General features: G+C 43.6%; 1 protein-coding gene across 48 annotated transcripts in view; it reads right to left on the bottom strand.

Moving 5' to 3' along the window:
• Nucleotides 1-18,782, bottom strand: part of KIAA1217 — a 371,747-nt gene that overhangs the window by 32,369 nt on the left and 320,596 nt on the right. For 35 of the 48 annotated variants that reach the window (XR_014540443.1, XR_014540444.1, XM_083579171.1 and 32 more), the window contains 3 exons: nucleotides 6,781-7,595; nucleotides 1,172-1,276; nucleotides 302-351 (listed from right to left, as the gene is read on the bottom strand). Coding sequence is in view for 45 of the 48 variants with exons in the window: in XM_083579171.1 (XP_083435297.1) it covers nucleotides 302-351; nucleotides 1,172-1,276; nucleotides 6,781-7,595 (970 nt within the window). In the remaining 3 variants the exon portion in view is untranslated. Of the gene's footprint in view, nucleotides 1-301; nucleotides 352-1,171; nucleotides 1,277-6,780; nucleotides 7,596-10,694; nucleotides 10,902-18,782 lie in introns of those variants that run through there. The other 13 variants (XR_014540445.1, XM_083579178.1, XM_083579185.1 and 10 more) reach the window with 2 other exon arrangements.

The raw sequence follows: 18,782 nt of genomic DNA, 5'->3' as shown, positions 1-18,782 counted from the left end.
AGGGAATCATGCTTCAAATTCTGAAGAGAGCCAGGACCCCAAGCTCTGGCAAAAAAACCAATTCTCTTCTCTCTCCAAAGCCAAACTGCAAAAACACTTTCCAGTGTAGAACTCCAGGCTAAATGCAGCACCATCCTTGTTAGCAAAAGTGTATTCTAGCTGCCCCTCTGGTCCCTTTGCTTGGACTTGCATGGATACTGCATCTTAAAGGCTGGAGCAAACAAGGAACATTCAAGCCCTTTTGTTAATTGCCTGCTCTCCCTTCAAGCAAAAGGCGCTTTCATAACACAAAGTGTCTTACCTGGCTTCTCAGCACTGCTTTTACTAGTCAAAGTTTTCACCATCTTCTCACTAAATGAAACAAAAAAATGGGGAAAGAATTATGCAAGCCCGGTTGTTGACAGCAAACCAACTATCAATAAATCAGCTAGCAAGAATTTTGATTCTAATGACAACCTGAATTATCTGGAATACAGAATGGACTTTTATTGTTAAAAACTGGTAGAGTCTAGGATTGTTCATTTAATATACAGCTTTAAACACCCAGAGGAGAACTGTGAGTTGTCCCCCAAGCCTCCAAATACTGATTTGGGCATTTAGTGCCACCAATCCCAAGCATGGAACCCCTGACCTCTGCAACAGAGGTTCTGCAGGCATCCTTACTGTAAACCATCAGATGTATCTTGAAGACTTTTAAGCTGACAGACCTACTCAGTTTTTTACTTATTATTTTTTTATATGAGCCATTTTTTACAATTTTGTGTTGTTTCGTGGTATTTTATGTCACACACCGCCTTGATATTTTATGCCACTGGGCGGTTAATAAATACTTTGATCAATGATTGAAAACAAAACAGGGATAAATCTCCAAATACATTTATTCACTTGTCTGATTATAATGCCAAGAAGAAGAATGTCTCGAAATGTGTTGTGCATTTTATTCTCCTTGCTTAAACTCAACTTTTAAGCCATTTTTTTAAAAAATTAAAGCTGAAAAATAAAAATAACTGAGCAAAAATCCTGACCCAAAAGATGTCAATGGCAAGCATTCCCCACAGCACCCTCCATGGGGTGCAAGATTCTCCCCTAAGAGTGCCTGGGCTTTTTGCCCCCTGTGGTGATCAATGAAATAATTACAGGGAAACAGATTTAATGAATTCTTTTGTTTTACCTAGAAGCCTCTTTGCTATTACTTGTATTTGGCCCTTTTAAAAGCGCAGACTGAACAAGACCAGTTAAACTGGCAATCTGTTTCTCCATTGCTTGCATCCTCTCTCTGTAAGACAAGAGAATCGTTTGTTAAAGCCAAATGTATTTAACTTTCAAGACTTGATTTCTTTTCTAGCTGAACGAGGACCACAAGATTAGAAAGGAAGACACCGTGGAATTTGCTCAGTGCCTCCTGGCCATTATTTTTCATGTACCTTGTGTGAGAGGAAGACCAAACCACCATATCCTTTGTCAAAGTGCTGTACGGACTAAAACCAACATTCATTACAACAGTCACAGCTGCCCCTTATGATCTCTCTCCCTGCCTTTTATGATCTGAGCTAACTTCTCAGTTCCCCCACTACATTCTGATCATCCTTTGTCTAGGCTACTGTAGCCTTTTTCTTAACAGGTCTTCTCTCCCTCCTGCTGCGTCTCTCTGCCCCCTCTCTCTGGAAGAACCGGAATCTTCTTCCTTGCGCTGTGTTCTTTGCAAGCGTCTGTACTGCTTGCCTGAGTTTCTCCACCACCGACTGCAAACTTCGGCTCTTTTAGAAAGTTCCTCTCCTTTTTACTTGTAGGCTGTACTTCTTCTCTCAAACTCCTGTAACTCTCAACCTCCACTCCATAAGTAAACTCCTCTGGTTTGGGCTTCCTCGGTCCCTTTGTGCTACTCCTATCCTTTCAACATGCAATGGCATCCTCTATCCTCGGCACTGTGTCAGGATTGTCCTTCAGCAGGATCCAGTCCTTCAGCATGCTTGAGGGGCCTGCTCCATGGACCAAGGGTTCTCCACCCGTGCACTAAACAAATAAACCAAGTCATCTTAACACCAAAGATCCATAGCAGATCAGGCCATTTCCTAACACCTATAATGACGCGGGTGGTGCTGTGGGTTAAACCACTGAGCCTAGGACTTGCCGATCGGAAGGTTGGCGGTTCGAATCCCCGCGACGGGGTGAGCTCCCGTTGCTCGGTCCTTGCTCCTGCCAACCTAGCAGTTCGAAAGCATGCCAGTGCAAGTAGATAAATAGGTACCACTCCGGTGGGAAGGTAAACAGTGTTTCCGTGCACTGCTCTGGTTCACCAGAAGCGGCTTAGTCATGCTGGCCACATGACCCGGAAGCTGTACGCCGGCTCCCTCAGCCAATAAAGCGAGATGAGCGCCGCAACCCCAGAGTTGGTCACGACTGGACCTAATGGTCAGGGGTCCCTTTATAATGGCATCTGGGTCAGCTCTGTTTGCCGGTCCAAATTAGAAGCATTCTCCCCCGCCCATCTCTAAACCACCTTAGTATTGCCTGACTTTCTTTTCAACTTAATAGCAGCCAATTCTTGTTCCTTCTGCAGGTTTCCCATGAAAACCACTTATTGAATGACCCAGGCCTCCTCTTGTCTTCACCTCATTCGCCACCTGACTCTTTCTTATGGCACATTTGCTATCAGTCTCTGAACTCTCCCCTCTTTGGTCATTATTTTAGTTCCATTTAAAGTCGAAGACATTATCTGCTCTGTCACCAAATGGATCAAGATTTGTTTTTAACATTAATCCCCTTTGACAGATGCTTTTGAACAAGTCCTACGAGGAAAAGTGATCCTTCCAAGTAGATGGGCAACTTGTACAATTGTGGATCTATTTATAGCGTGGGCTCATTCTATGGCTTAAAGTACAAAGGTTTACTGTGCAGCAGAATTGCTTATTTCAAAACCAAGCATCATATTAGGCAACTTATGTAGGCAGGCTTTCCACACACACCCCATAGCTCAGTAGCAGAGCATCAGTTTTGCATGCAGAAGATCACAGGTTCAATACCCATCATCTTCACGTAGAGATGGAGGAGACACCTGCCTGAAAAACCCGGAGAGCTGTTGCTAGTCCATATGGACCACACTGAGCTGCATAGACCACTGGCCTGACTCAGGATAAGGCAGCTTTCCATAAGTTTCTATCCAACCCTTTTGTTTTTTATATCCTGGACTTGTCTGTTTTATTAGATTGTTTTTGATTTTTTTAAATTGTATTTTATTTTTGTTTCTAATTGTTTTCAGCTGCCTTGGGTGGCGTGTAGTCATCTCAAGGGCAGGGCATATGTTTTAAAAACATATGTAAATACATAAATTAAATACGTCGAACCAAGCATTGAAATTATGCTGCTTTTGAAAATAGGAATGAAAGCAGGAAGGAACGGTTCAAGCAGTAGCTACAGTGGGCACTTAATATGCAAAGTGAATGGGACTCATTTATTTGCTTCTGGGAGAGCACGGAAATAACCCAATCACAGACTTATATGTGGATTAGAAAACAGTTAACCTTTGGATTGCACACTTCCCTGAATTTTGTGGCTCAAAAATGCAAAATAAAATGTGTCTGTTTACATCTGAAATGTGTACAAAAATGCATATTATAGGGGAAAGCATACAACAAAAAAAGCCCCTTTTGTGTGCAGTGTGAGCCAAGTCAATCTAATGATCATGACCTACAAGACCCACCTTAGCTGGGGTTCTCTTTGAAGGCTCCTTTCAGGTCAGCATGCAAGATCCACCTAGCTGAGAAGTGAGATTCTCTGAGTGCTAGGAGCAGTCTCTTCTCTGGAATGCCTTTGCAAACAGGACCACCTTAATCCACATTTTCAGGAAAGGGGTGTGAATCTTACTGCCTTGCTTCTGCTCAGGCCAAATCAGCAGAAATCATTTTAAAGAGCAGTACGAAGTCACACCGTTAGCATGACTGCCTTGCAAGGAAGCCTGTAGTTGGCAAGGGTGGTACAGAACAGCCAAAATAGCAAACCTGCACCCTTCCCCAAGGATGTTTCTTCTCCTAGCTGTGAATTGCACACACTCATCAAGCTGCACAGTGACCTAGCAAAGCAGAAGGAGTCATGCACACTTTCCAGATTTTCTGGGCAGAGTTGTTATTCTGTTCCAAGACTATCTTCCTTCTCTGACTGTCCAAAATAAAGTCTAAAAGAAGCACAATGGATACAAGCCTGTGTCCCTCTGGAGTCCAATAACAGAGTTCTGTGATACTTCCTTTTGTACAGGCAGATCTCTCTTCTTATTGTTCAATTGAAGCTCTGTGTGAAACAAGCCTTGTCCTGTCTTACAACTAGCCTGAGGTCATTCAGAACAGGGCATTAGTACACGTTCCTAAATTGATCTCTACCTCTCACTCTGAAATTATCTGAGCACTGCTTATACGTTTTTTCCCTCTCCCAGAGGCACCTTTTTTTACTTTCACATTGAAGAGGTGACACATCATCATCATCATCATGCCTGGTGCAGGCATAAACCAGAATGCCAGTCATAAAAATCTTCCATTCAAGTTCATCTGCTTCATTAGTCTACGTGTGCATTAAATATAGACAGATGATGTATCTTAGGGTGAGCAACTTGGAGGAGTAGCACTCTCACACATATATTATTAAGGAAGAGTTCCAATTATTTTATACTATAATGAAAACTAAATTGAAGCTCTCTCAGAAAAAGAGCAAGCGAGAGAGAACAGACACATAGCTCAGGGGTGGAGGACCACATTTTGCAAGCTGAAGATGGAGCAGAATTTTGGAACTGGGGAGGGCAGTCCTAAACGAATTCCTTCAGTTCCAGAAAGCTGAAGCTATTACAAGCAGAGCCAAACTCTCCCCTGAACCTCAGCTCAACTTGTAATTAAATCTTTGGGTTCACATCTTCTCCATTCCCCTACTCCTTCACACTTGGGAAAGGGTCAAATAAATAGCTCCCACCTTCTCTCTTTAGAACTAACCACAGTTCCCCGTGACATCCAAACTCAGGGAACTGTGGTTTGTTCTAACTATAGCTAGTTAACTAAACCAAGCCCTGAGTACAGACCTCTTCTTCGCTTCACTTGAAATAACTATTGTCTTCTAGAACCAGGTAAAGACCACCACCAAGGGATAAATCATGCAAGGAAGGCATCTGCCTGCCAGATTGAATGGCTAGCCTGGAAATCTGTGGCTAAGTCAGAATTAGCTCACTAGTTTGGGACCGCTTTGCATTTGCTATTTTAAACTGCTACAAACCAAATTGCTTTTATGGTTTTAAAGTTAAGACTTCAGAGGCATGGTAAACATTTCCGAGGTTAGACAACAGACTAATCTGTGGAAATGGTTTTTCGCTTTCCGAAGAAGCTTCTTAAATGGCCCCATAGCCGCAGAAAGTTCTTTTTCTAAAAAGAAAAAAAAAGCAGGAAGGTGGCTGCATAATTTTACTAATGTGCTCAATATTGCATCTGAACCACAGGCTTTTAATATATATATATATATATATATATATATATATATATATATATATTCAGAAGCACCATTATGAAAATGGTCTATTTATCACTGTCAATTTCACAAGAATAAGCCACTCTTGGTCCTAAAGTGAGCATTTAGGAGGCTTACTTAAAGGCTGTGCAGCAGCTTACAAAGTAATAGCATATTCGACTTCTGGGACCTGTGGGGGGAGGAATTTGTGGTTAGGAATGAGGCACGGCTGGACAAGTGACTGTTGCTGGAGACACAAGCTGTTATGATGGCTGTTTCTAGATTAAATGCATGACGTGTTTACAGCTCAAAAGCAATTATCTCTACCTCATATAATCATTACCGGCACAATAAATTCTTATTTATGATGTAAGAAATCTGGAATTAGCTACTAGGCAAGGAAAGTGGCAGTCACCCTGATGGTCAAACTGGGAGCAATGCAGATCCCTACTGCCTGCCACCAGGGCTACTGGTCAGAGGGCAGGACCTGCTGGTTTTATCAAGTTTGTACCCTATTAGTATAACTCAACTGATTCATGAGAATCGAGTAAGAAACACCATGGTTCACACCATTAAGATAAAATAAATTTCTATAAGTACAGCTTGTTCTCTCTCTCTCTCTCTCCTTCCTTTTATTTATTTGCTTTTAGCACTATCTAAAAAAGGCACAAGCTGGTGCACAATAAACAACATATTATTTACTTAACATGATAATAGGATGGATCCAGACTTAGTCATGCTTAGTTCCCATGTTTAGGGAAGTTTTATTTTGTTTAATATTTTGTTGGGAGCTGCCCAGAGTGGCTGGGGAAACCCAGCCAGATGGGCAGGCTATAAATGAAGTAGTAGTAGTAGTGAACCCATCGAAATCTATGGCACTTAAGTTAATCATCAATAACTTCAGTCCCACTGACTTCAGTGGGTCTATTCTAAGTCAGAATCCAACCAGGCAAACAGGGTTACAAGAATATCTCTTCTATACCACATAGCCATATGTAAGCATGTCAAGAACAGAGAACGCATAGAGTTGAAAAACTGCCAAGGGTCCCCTACAAAGCCTAGAAGTGGACAAGATGCATCCATTGAATGCACCCCTATAGCTTGTCAATAGGCAGGATGAATGAATATGGGCCACAGGGGAAGGGCTCCCGTTTCTCATTTGGGTCTTTTGAAGCTGCCACACAAGACTAAGAGGCCACAGTGACGAAGGACACGGGAGAGACTCAAATCTTACCTGTCCTTCAGCTGTCACATGACACACACTCATCCAGACAAAAGCCATACCATCTTGCTCTGCCTTACCTGGTCTCATTCTCTTTGGGTATCACTGCTGATCCATAGCCAAAAGCTTTCTTGTCTGGTACCGACGGGACTACCTCAGCCATGCCGGGTAAGCCCATGACATTTCTTGGTTTTGCTTCTACAAACACAGGTGTCCCTGGGTCTTTCTTAAGGGACTGGCGACCTGGAGACGACCTCTCAAGGTGAATGGTGTGAGGAGACACTTGGGAGTTGTGATGGGCGTGAATGTCTACCATCCGAACATCAGCTACTCTGTGAGGGGAGGCAGGAGGAGTTTTGGAGCCCAGAGTCGGCAGGTGGCTGTCGGGGTATTTCCTGGATTTTTGCCGGTACAGCGACTGCTCCATGATCTCAGGCTGCATAGGAGGGTTACAGTAAGTGCTTGAAGACCTCATGGTGCTACGATGGTAAGCAATGATGTGGTCAGGAACGTCCAGAGGGTGTCCCGCATGTGAACCTGCGATGCTCATCCTGCCCTCGTGGTACAAGTAAGGGTCGGCGTACAGCCCCTCGTTCCGAAAAAGAGTAAGAGTTTTGCTACCCATGTCCTCGTCGGGCTTCACATCCCTTCTTTCCAAAATGGCACTGGGGCTCGGTGAGATGGATCTCGAGGCTGGCATGTTTGAGAGCCTGTCCCTGGGAATGGTGGCATTGCCAGGGCCGCCGACTGGCCTGGCAGTGCCATAGGGGATCCTGGATGGGGAAGGAGGCATGGAGTGGGGCACTGGAGTAGCCGGTGGAGAGATTGGCAGTGCATGAGGGGGATGTGCAGTGGATCCTGGCCGAGAAGAATTCGGGAAGATTTCTCTCTGCATCTGTAACACAAAGAAATCCACTTAAGAGGCACACTTCTGGGTTATCCTAGGCAAGGATGCAGTGACATAAAATTAAAAATCTAATTTTGAAAGTGAAAATCCTTACCTATACTTTATCTAACTCTAGAGGTATAGGTAGAATAACATACAATATTCAACAATACTAAAGAGCCTTCCCCTCATTATTTGTATATACACACACTAATTCATAATTATTTCCAGTGCTTTTTTCCCCAGCCGGAGCGTGGTTCTGGTACTTCTCAGGTGGGCACCATTGCGGGCCCGCGACTTACTATAACAACTTCATCGTGAATTCTGGAACTTATTATTCTTGGGGGGAGAAGCGCACTGATTATATCAACATTATTCTGATTTCAGATAACCATTTTGGTGTGTTCTACCTAAGCAAAATGCACACATGAAGCAACTTTTGGCACCATCTGTTACAGTTTTGAGAGACAAGACGTATGAACAAGTGGGGGTAGAAAGAGGGGGAGGGATTTGTGCTCCTCCTTTGCAATGTAGAAAAATGACTCTAAAGGTGAATCCCAGATATGACATCATAAAATGATCCACGTTTGGAACAAGGCTTCGTATGAAAAGGCCAATTAAGTTGGGGGTGACCTGCATCTAGACATGTGTCCAAAATCTTTGCCCATTAAACCTTCCCAGCCAGATAAACAGCAGCCAGATACACCCCATGTGGTTACGTTGAAGGTTATATAGGTAGAGTGGCACTTCTTTATGGGGTGTAAAAGTGGACACTGACTGCCCTACAGCTGTTCCTCTGGTACAACAGCCACCACCAAAATAAGATGTATAGTTTGCACATCCTGGAAACATGGTGCTCCACTGAATATATCCGGTATGAGCTTCAAAGCATCTGCACAATTACATTGAGCTCAAATGCCTCTGACAGTCACGGAACTTAGGAGGTGCCACATGTTGGATGGTGACCTTAACTAGGAAAAACCATCTTTCCACAATTTAAGCACAGGCAGAGGATGTTACCCACTGAGTAGCCGTCACAAGGTGCTCTGCATTGCTACCAAAACAAAGGGCTGAGTTCTCTCCCTTCCCCACCTACGAGTTTATTTTTCATTGTTTTGTCAATTCCCAAGCCAGGATATACATAACACCGGCTCCTATTACACCCATCTCCACAGCTGGGAGTTTGCAGAGGCCTCTTTTTTGTGACCAGAGGTCAAAGAGAGGGTTTGTATCCTTAGGCACCAGAAGAAGGGGAAGGCAAGTAGCCAAGCAACTTCAAAAAGTAAGTAGGAAAATAAGGTGTGGCAGGAGGTGAAGGAGATAAAAAAAGAAGTAGAAAAGCAAAACAAATCAGTCTACCAAGATACACACACATACAAGTCTATAACTTAGGGTCTTTTCACACATTATGTAATGTAAGCCTTCGGTTTCCCACTGAAAGTACAAATTATCTTATGTGCTTTCCCCTCCCCAGCTCCCTTCTGGCCCAACCATAAGGAGAACCATAAGGAAGCTTTCATTTCTATTTTCAATTAACCACAGTTTAGTGTGTCTTCCAAACTCTAACATGGTTAATGTTAAGCATAGTTTAAACAACCTAACTTCCCAGCACAATGGTTTGAAGTTGGATTGTTTCAAGCAAACTGTAGTTAAGATTAACCCCCATTTGTCATGTACAGATGACACAATAAGCTGCAGCTTATTTATTCCTTCTAAACTAGAAGGAAAGGATTCTGAACTCTTCCTCACTGCTGTGCCACAGCAAGAAGGGGCATGGCTCACTGGCTCATTTTTGCCATTATAAACTATGGTTTAGAGTGGTCTGAATCTGGCCACTCTATGTGCTGCTTCATGGGTGCACGGGGTGGTGTATGGGGTGTTAGAAAACGAGGAGGAGGAGTACCTCTGGTGGGGTACACACCATGCTCCTTTGGGGTAGTTTATCCACCTTTGGTTCCCACTCTGCATTCAGCTTTCACCTGCAGCTTCTAGAAGCTGCCAGCATGCGACAGCGGCTGGCCACATCCTGGGAACAGCTTCGACTGGCTGGCTAAACCAGGTGAGGGTAACCTATAGTTCTCAAACCCTTGGTGAGCTGGTGACTTCCCCTGCATGAGAAGACAGGCTCCAGTGGTTTGAGTGGATTGTACCAATAGATGCTCTACCACTGAGCTACAACAGAACATGGCTGCTCTCCTGATTCACCCAAGACAACATGAGTGAAGGGACTTCTGGGAAGACACTGGCAAGCAGTGCACCTGCTATGAAGTTATGGCTGATCCTGGCTTCCTAGTCTAAGAAACAAGCAGAGGAGTATGTGGGTGTTTCCGACTGCTTCCCATGAGGAAGTGTTTTTCTCCTAAGAATTTCATCTTGTGAGAAATGGCGCTAGCCAGATGACCAGTGAATCTGCAGCCCAATCACATTCAGAGGGCGCTTCCTTTTATGCACTTCTAACTGCGTATGTCACGTAGCTCTTCCTGTTGAACCTCTTTGGGCATTTAGTACAAGTGGCCTCCCTATTTATATTCTTTATGATACACACATGCACACGCATGCACACGCACAGACATTTTATTAACAGTAGCTTACATTTTAATTTTATTATTCCATTGCTTTTTAAAAACAGTGTATGACTGCATCCCTAACCAACTCTTACATCTGCATATTTGGGTCAGGTGCTGCTCTTACATACATTCCTTAACACAAATAAATTGAGTGCCCCTGCTGCACTGAATATCCCACCAGGAAAGCAAATCACCACAATTTATCATCGTATTGAAACAACTTCATTTCATACCAAAATTCAAGTAATCTGTAAATTGCAAGACACAGAAGAGCACCCCACCTCTCTATTGCCTTAAAAAGGCAGCAGTACATTGTTTTTTATTATCTCCCAAGTCCACAAAAGGAACTCTCGCCTGCAAATATTCCCCTCAGACACAAATCTTTTAAACCATGCTTTGTTATTATCTCACAAATCCTTCCGTTATTAGATGCTGATAAACCAATATTAAAAGAAAAAAGCATGCAGGCAACATTTCAAGCCAAATATTGTTGTTTGTCACTCCAAAGTTTCTTCCTTTCCAAATAATAAAAGTCACTTACATTAATTTAATTAGCTCTACTGGTAGAGCAATGAGATGGTTAGTCTGCATTCCACATGCTACCGCTCTTTTTTTGCTTTCAAAATTTTAAAGATTCGGTCTAGAATGAGATTTTTAAAATATGTATATAAATTATCCTTCTTGGAAAAGGTTCTTGTGTGTTAAGAAAGCTCTTCAGTCTCGCGGCTCCCATGCAGCGTGGGCCATTCTTGCTCTACTTGATTCTCTAAACAACATTGCTTCAATAGGCTAAAGTACTTTTCCACATGACAAACCTTCAGTTTCTCCTCCCTCTAGAAATTAGTCACTAAATACCCCTCCCTTGTCATGTCATCCAGTCACAAACTGCGCAACATACCAGATTGCGCATGAGCCAGTGAATTAAGCACACGTATTGAAATGCACAGATGATACCAACTTGGAAGAGTCTATTCTTTCCAAGGAAAGGAAACAGGGAACAACCACAAGACTTTGTTTTGGAAAGAAAAGAGAAGAAAAGTGAGGGGTGGGGGTGGAGAGAAAAACCAATGGGAAATATCCCTCTAATTGACTGCAGAAAAAGGACAAGATCTTAAACTGCTTATGTTTTAACAAGGACAAGATGCTGGAAGCGTGAACCAAAAGCCCACAGCCTGTTTATCAGAGCAATTTAAAAACCACACACATTATGCAGAGCCTGGTTCACTTGCAACCATTAAATGGATGAAATGGGAGGCTGTCTTTAGCTGCACCTGGGCAACCCAGGAGCCTGTCTACTAATTAACTAGTTACCTTTGCTACTTTGCCAAGTTGGACTTTGGGCAGCCGTCATAAATCAATTCCGTAGCTATCCGCAGAACATTACACATGCAATTAAGTTGGGCTGGAGGGGAAGTAAAATAAAAATGCAGGCGTAAAGCGTTTGTTTAGAACAAAAGCTGGGTTAGCTGCTTCTTACATGTGGAAACCGATAAAGGTGAAAGTGCTTGCACTAGGTATACGTACACAGAGAAACACTTAATCATAACCCACCTACAGAACTTATTGCCGCAAGAACTGCACATTTAGTGTAAATGCACTGAATGTTAGATGATGAGGTGAATTTTGCACTCCTGAACAGAGAGCAGCACTATGGAGGATGGGCTTATCTGTGGTAAACAGTCACTGAGACACAAAAAGCAAAACCTCTTGTTTTCAAGGCTCCCATATGCAGATTGCCAGATGTTGGGAATTAGCAACAGGAGGGATATCACAACTGTGCCCTGCTTCTGAACCTCCCAGAGGCAGCTGGCCGGTCAGTGTTAACAGCCAAAATGCTGACTTCAATGAACTGGTGGTTCAACCTCAGCATAGTAATTATTACATCTTCATTGGCTCGTTGAAGCATTGTTGGCAATTTCATTAGAGGCAGCAAGTTTGCATTAGTGACACATTACACCAGTTTGATTCTCCATGCGTTCTTCATTTAAAATGATACTACCTGCTATTTTAGAATGGGAGGTTATTCTCCTATTTCCATCACAGAGTTACAATTTCCAGGCTGGCTTATCAATCAATCCCCTTTCCCAGTGAATTCTGGGAATTATAACTGTGGGGAGAATAGGGATGTCTCCTAACGACTCTCAGCACCTTTTAGAAACTATAGTTCCCATGTTTCTTTGGGGGAAACCATGACTGTTTAAAGTGGGTACTATAAGCATTCCTCTCCATCTCTTGAGCAACATTATCCTTCTAGCTAGGTTTCTAACAATTATCGCCACTCAACAATTTCCACTGCTTGACTCACGCATGCTCCCTTTCTGCCACTTCAGTTCCAGCCTGAGGTCACTGGGCCCACAGGAGCCAAACAGCAGCGATCCCAGCAAAGCTGAAACCCAAACCCAGTTGGAAAACACTGGCCCTGCCTGTTTTATAACCTTGTTACCAATAACACATGCAGCTTAAGTTTGCACACACAGAGCTGTTTACACAAATACACCCATAGGGCTATGTCACAATAAGGGACCTGTTTCTTCATTGCTTTTCATCAGGACGATCCTGGATAACATACCTGAAGATGAGCCAAGCCTCACTGCAGGAGGGAAGCCGCTGTTCACATTTTACAGCTGCATGAGCACTGTATGGGAGCGAGAGTTAAGTGGCTCAGCCAAGGTGAATAAGCATAATGCCCTGCAGCTCATTAGGGACCAGTATTTGTGCTAAGTTAGATGCACACTGGTGGAGGTGGGCATGCCAAGGCCAATACATGGGGTAGGGTGGGCTGCCAAGCCGCTTCTTTTCCATGGGTGTAAATTGAGTCTGGTCTGATTTAGAATGAAATAATCCCACTTCTTTCCCTCCTTCACACACTGAGCACCAAGACCACTCTGGGTCTATGAGCTTGTGACCTGCAGGAACTGCAAAGAAGGCAACCTGTGCACTGCCACCCAGCTCTTGCCGAAGCAAGAAGACCAGGGAGACCTATAAGACCAGCAAGCAAGCCCTTGCACACCAACAGATCAGATGGAACTCTCAGAGCCTGACCCATAAATGGACTAATAGGTCATGCTTGCTCATTGGCTTGAGCAATGAGAAGATTTTCTCAGACCCCTTTGGTGCTGGGCATAGCCAGTCTTCACTGTCAGACCTACAGCTGATGAGTATGACAGAAAGGTCATTGGTAGAGCACCTGTTTTGCATGCAAGAGGTCTCAGCTTCAACCTCTGGCATCTGTAGGGCTGAGAATGTCTCCTGACTAACCCTGCAGAGCTGAGAAAGATGGACCAATGGTTTGGTTCAAGGCAGCTTCCAGTGCTGCTCCTAAGCTTCTGAATAGTATTGTTATGAGTTAGTGGGTAATTCCTGGATATAAGTAAGTGTCAGAGTTCAACCAGTGCTTGGAGTATTAATATGGGCTGCTAGATTGCTGGACTTTGCATGTTAAAATACAGGTCAAACCAGCTTCCCATGTCTAGCAATCACCTGGGGAGATGGGCCATTAAAAGAGGACAAAGGAAGCAAAGCACAGAGCAAAGACTCTGTGCCGGCCAGCAAATGGGGGGGGGGAGCACCCCTCCCCAAGCTCTGAGATCGCTAGTCAGAAAACAATGCCAGAGTTTTTGTTAGGAGGAAGTTTTAGGATGATCAGTTGGCTGTGATGTGACTGAGGGGGAAAAGGACTCCCATCTGTTAAGTATCAGCAAATTGAGAAGTGGGGGGTCAGGGTACAAGGTAGGCAGACAGTTTGAATCCAAGGCTGCAGGAATGAGAGAAACAGAACCCTCTTGGAGTGTAATGCTTTGAACCCCTCCATGGTAGGCTCAGGTTGTACATGTGTGTAAATAAGCCGTACATCATAAAGACACTACAGTCTCCGCTGTGGTTCATTTGCAAAGGAAATGCAGACCCTGGGTAAGCAATTGGAACTCCCTGCCATCTTGCCCTGCTGTGGAAATTGGGGGTGGTGTGTATCAGTATTCTACACTGAATAAGCCTTGGTCATTGTTTAAGCAGCAGAGACACCAGTGTTGCTTCCCTCCCTCCCTTATGCCCAAATGCACAGTTTATGTACACTCAAACACACACAGTCTGCAAATATTCTGAGGAGTAGCCTCATGTTCCAGGAGGAGAATGGCTGAAGGGTCAAGAGCCCAGTCCCAAAATATCAGCATGTGTGGTGCTGTCTCCATGGAAACTGGGCTGTGGATGTCACTAGCCTCCTTCACTGTGCTTTCACCCTAGCATAACAGAGGGGCCAGGCTAGGCCAGATCAGATTCTTTGTGCAAACATATGCAGGTCAAGCTTTAGAGTGCCAGTACATAGATCTTAACATGAAAAACATAAGGGAAAGCAAGAATCCCGATGCTAAATCATGTACGTTGTATGTGCAATAGGGTGAAAGAGTAGACCTCAGGCATGAACGCACATACTCCAATTGCATGCATGGAGCCTTAAATAAGAACCAGGGCTACAGGTACAAATTAAGCAAGCTAACCATGACTCATCTTGTAATTGTTCTAAGCTTCTACAGAGAACTCTTGGCAAAGTTAGGGGACTTTCCAGACTACAAAGCTGAGAAAGGGTGCCAAGACCAGGAAAATACCCTGCTGGTTTCCATCCTCCTCAAAACGTATCTTGGCAAGGGTTGGGAGTAAGATTGTTAGTAGGAGACAAGATGCAAAGACAATGGCAGTACTATTTGGAGCATAATTTGCTCCAAATAATCCTCTTCTTTTTTGTGTGTCTGGTGGCCACCATTTCCAAACTGGCCAACATGCCCCAGAATGGCACTCTGTCTGGGACACTGGAGAGGTTGCAAAATGGTGACCAGGTTGCCAACACAGCTGCTGCAGCAAAAAAAATAAAGAAAAATTTAATGTGGGCAGCAGGGAACATGGGAGAAGGAAGCTGAACTACTGCCACTGCTGGTGAGCCACATCCCTGCAAATCTGTTGGAAGACTTTTTCTGCCACCCCTAGAGAAAGTCAGTGGAATCCTCCCTCCTCCCCACTATTTATTCGCCTATAAATGGGTGGGGAATTTGACTGAACATTTGCACGCCGCTCTAGAAACAAGGCAGGCTAGCTCCCAGTGCATCTAGGCCAATGGAGGGAGAAAGAGATAGAGATAGAGATAGAGATAGAGATAGAGAGAGAGAGAGAGAGAGAGAGAGAGAGAGAGAGAGCGCTTCAAGGCTGGCACTCAGAAATGTTTCGTATCATTTATAGAATTAAACTTGCTTTATTGTTTTTCTTCTTTTTAAAAAATATTTTGATACAGCAGTATAAATAATGCATGAGCTGATGACTGGCTGTAATTCAATCTCACGGTTCTGATAATACATACAAACCACTCAAGCGTCACCCACCATTTTAATTACTTTATCGGGAGCCCTCAAGCTCTGTCTATCTTGCCCTGCAATATCCTGAATTTAATTAATTCCTATTAACTAGTTTTGAATGCTCTAATACTGAAACCAGGTCTTCTCCCTCTTTGCCTTCCGGCCTGGCACACATAGTCCAAAGTGGGAGGACAGGGCGCCATTCTGGATGGCTGTCAAAGCCTCAGGGCCTGTGAGGAATAGGCCAGTCGGGGAATAACATTAAGTCCGCAGAAATGAGATTCAACCCTGAGTGCTTCATATTTGCTGGCCTGTTCTAATTCTCCCTTCTCTGCAAATATCTCCATTAATTTCCTGGATGCACCGCAGACTTCAAACTCACTTGTTTCCGCTTCCACTAGCCTGTGAAGAGCGGGAGGGAGAAGAGTTCGCAGCACAAGGGAAGTAATGGAGGGTTGTTGAGGAAGGAGAAATGACAGCGGTGGAAGCTTTCATCTTCTGCTTCTTGGACATATGAAGAGGCTGATAAGCTGCTCATGGTCTCAGCAACTTTGGCCAACCGTGACCTATCGCAGAGCTTGGGTATTTTAAAGTGCTAAAAGCTCTGTGTGCCAGTGGGGGAAAACAAACAAAAATATGTCATAGGCAACTGGCACCATAGTTATGGCATCGGTTACTTTTAGAGCATGGGTTGCAACCGTAAAGAACAGGCAGATTTTGAAATTGCACAGGGGTTTCCTTGTTGTCGAGTTAAACTTGTCTGAGTAAGGACTTTAGGAAACATTGCGAGGATGGCTTTGAAGTTCCCAGTTCACGAGCTCAGAAGTATTAAACAGAGACACCACACATGCGTGAAACACACACACAGAGATGGAGGCATGGTGGTTCTTTAGTGTGACAGCAGGACTAGGCTGTTCCTTTTCTCCACCTTCATTGACATCATTTTGTGCTCCACACACAGCACTGCATTGTTAAAGAATGGGCCACGCAGTTCAGCGCTGCCCCATGGAATATTGCTATAACCATTAATCCAGGATGGACATGGCACAGGATGCAGCACGCAACAAGAAGATGCTGAATCCCGTGGTTCATTTTCATGGATGCGATGCTGCCCATCTGGAGCATAGCCCATGCAAAAGTAGGTTTTGATGGCAACCCAATTGCTAAGCACCTAAACTATTAGATGTTCTTCTATTTTTATTTGTTTTAAAGCAAGCCCTGTCCTTGGGCTCAGAATTTAATCAATGGAGCTCAAAATTTGATGCCTGCAAAGGGGGATGGGAGAGCAAACTCTATTATGTTCTGGGTTCAGTTAATAATAAAGTTTTCTTCTTCCTGCACTCATGAATATGTATCTTAAACAGCTCAAGAGTCACTAGGGTGGAGTGGAGGGTGATTTATGATTTAAGGAGGAATAAAATTCCTTTTTTACTCTAGAAGGCCACACTATACACACATATATGGTCCATTATCATATATGTGTATATAGCTAGATAAATAGATAGGTGTGTGTGTGTGTGTGTGTGTGTGTGTGTGTGTATGATTTGTTAAGTTTACAAAAAATACATGCATTGTCTCTTTTTGAAGTCTCTGTTTTCTACAGATCAGTTTCATTTGTTGTGAGACATTAGTGTTACATACAGTGTTAGGTTAGGAAGAAAATAGGGGAAAAGAGGGGGAGGGAGAAATGGCAAGTGGGGTGGGGGCGGGTGGTTATGCTTCTAACTAAGCAAGCATTAGAAGTCACCCAGAACTGACCCTACTAAACATCTTCCAAGATAATAATGCCCACTCACACCATAAAGAGCTCATAACCCACCTACTCTCAGCAGGCAGACGCATCATAGCCAGATACTGGAAAGACCTTTCAGGAGTAAACATGGACCAATGGTATCAAATATTATGGGGAAAAGCCTTATTAGAAAAACTAACCAACAAACTGAAACTGACACAGGGACAAATAGAAGAGGAGGCCTTCACCCCTTTATCACATACACATCCCAACAAGACAGCAACAAGAATCTGCCGACAGCATATGAATAAATCTGGCTAACCTGATCCAAAAAAACAACAACACACACACACACTCCGCTCACACACAAAAACTAATCTCACTACAGCCAGCCAAAGACAACCAACCACCCCCTAGGCCACCCCCAACCTCAAGTGAATAGTAAGAGAACCCATACAAGTAACGCTGACACAAAACCCCACACATACACTAAGCCGAAGAATAGAAGCATATGTTTGTATATTTGAACATGCACACAACATATTAAATCAGCTTGTGGGAGGGCCTCTAACTTTGGTTGGAGCTGTAGTGCTAGGGAAGCCCTTAACACTTTCCGTTTGGCCATCTTCCTGGTCTAACCCTGCTCCAAAAGCTGCTATTAGCCTCAAAGTGGGAAGAACATGCAGAGATGTGGAATTTTTTGTATCTTCATTTCTGCTACAGAACTATCAACAACTCAGGTGGATGGAGACGTATATATTTTAGATAGTGTGGGGAAAGAGCACAGGGGAAGGGGTTAAACACTCCCTCCCCCAGGACCGCTATGCCAATCAAGATCAGTGCCTTCATCCAATCATGTGTGTCATTCACTATATTTTATTTGGTCCAAGGATACAAAAACAAAGAACCACCGGACGGGGGGGGGGGGAATTCTGCAAGTACAGGGGTGCCAGACAATTCAGAACATTTTTTTTTTTTACTTTTAATGAGCCAGGTAAATAAATTATCAGCAAATATAATACCAAATTCAAACACTTTTTTAAAAAAAGAAAACTATGGCATTGTTTTAGCTAAGCAAATTGTGTCATAGTGTCCAAGTGTTCTGTCACTATGACAAACTTATCCAGAACAAAGAACAGGGCAAATATTCTGAGACACAAAATCTATGTGCCCAATTGTGGAGAGAGAGGAAACATTTGAAGGCCCAACCAGTCACAATCAGGGATTGTGTGGTCTTTGGGAGTACAGAGGGTGCATTAGCTTGTTTACATGAGAACATTTCGAGATAATAGATCCTAAACTCACTTCATTCTCAGTTTTGTTTACATGACCCAGAGGCCAACATGACTGAGTTGAAGCCAGGAGATGAATTCTGAGTCACCTTGTTATTCATCTCCAGACAAGGGAGTCTGCTTACAGCAGCAAGTATGTTATTCCTTGAGGTGGAACCCCATTTCCATAGAAAAAATGCAGGGCAGAACAACGTATTACACATTATTCCTGCTGGCAGAGCCTGGTGGAAAGCAACAAGACAGAGTATTTAAAAGGGGCAGGCACA

Source organism: Podarcis filfolensis (assembly GCF_964270895.1).
Source record: "Podarcis filfolensis genome assembly, chromosome: 12".
Taxonomy (NCBI): Eukaryota; Metazoa; Chordata; class Lepidosauria; order Squamata; family Lacertidae; genus Podarcis; species Podarcis filfolensis.
The sequence above is the reverse complement of the archived record's forward strand: the minus strand, read 5'-3'. Positions and strand labels throughout refer to the sequence as shown.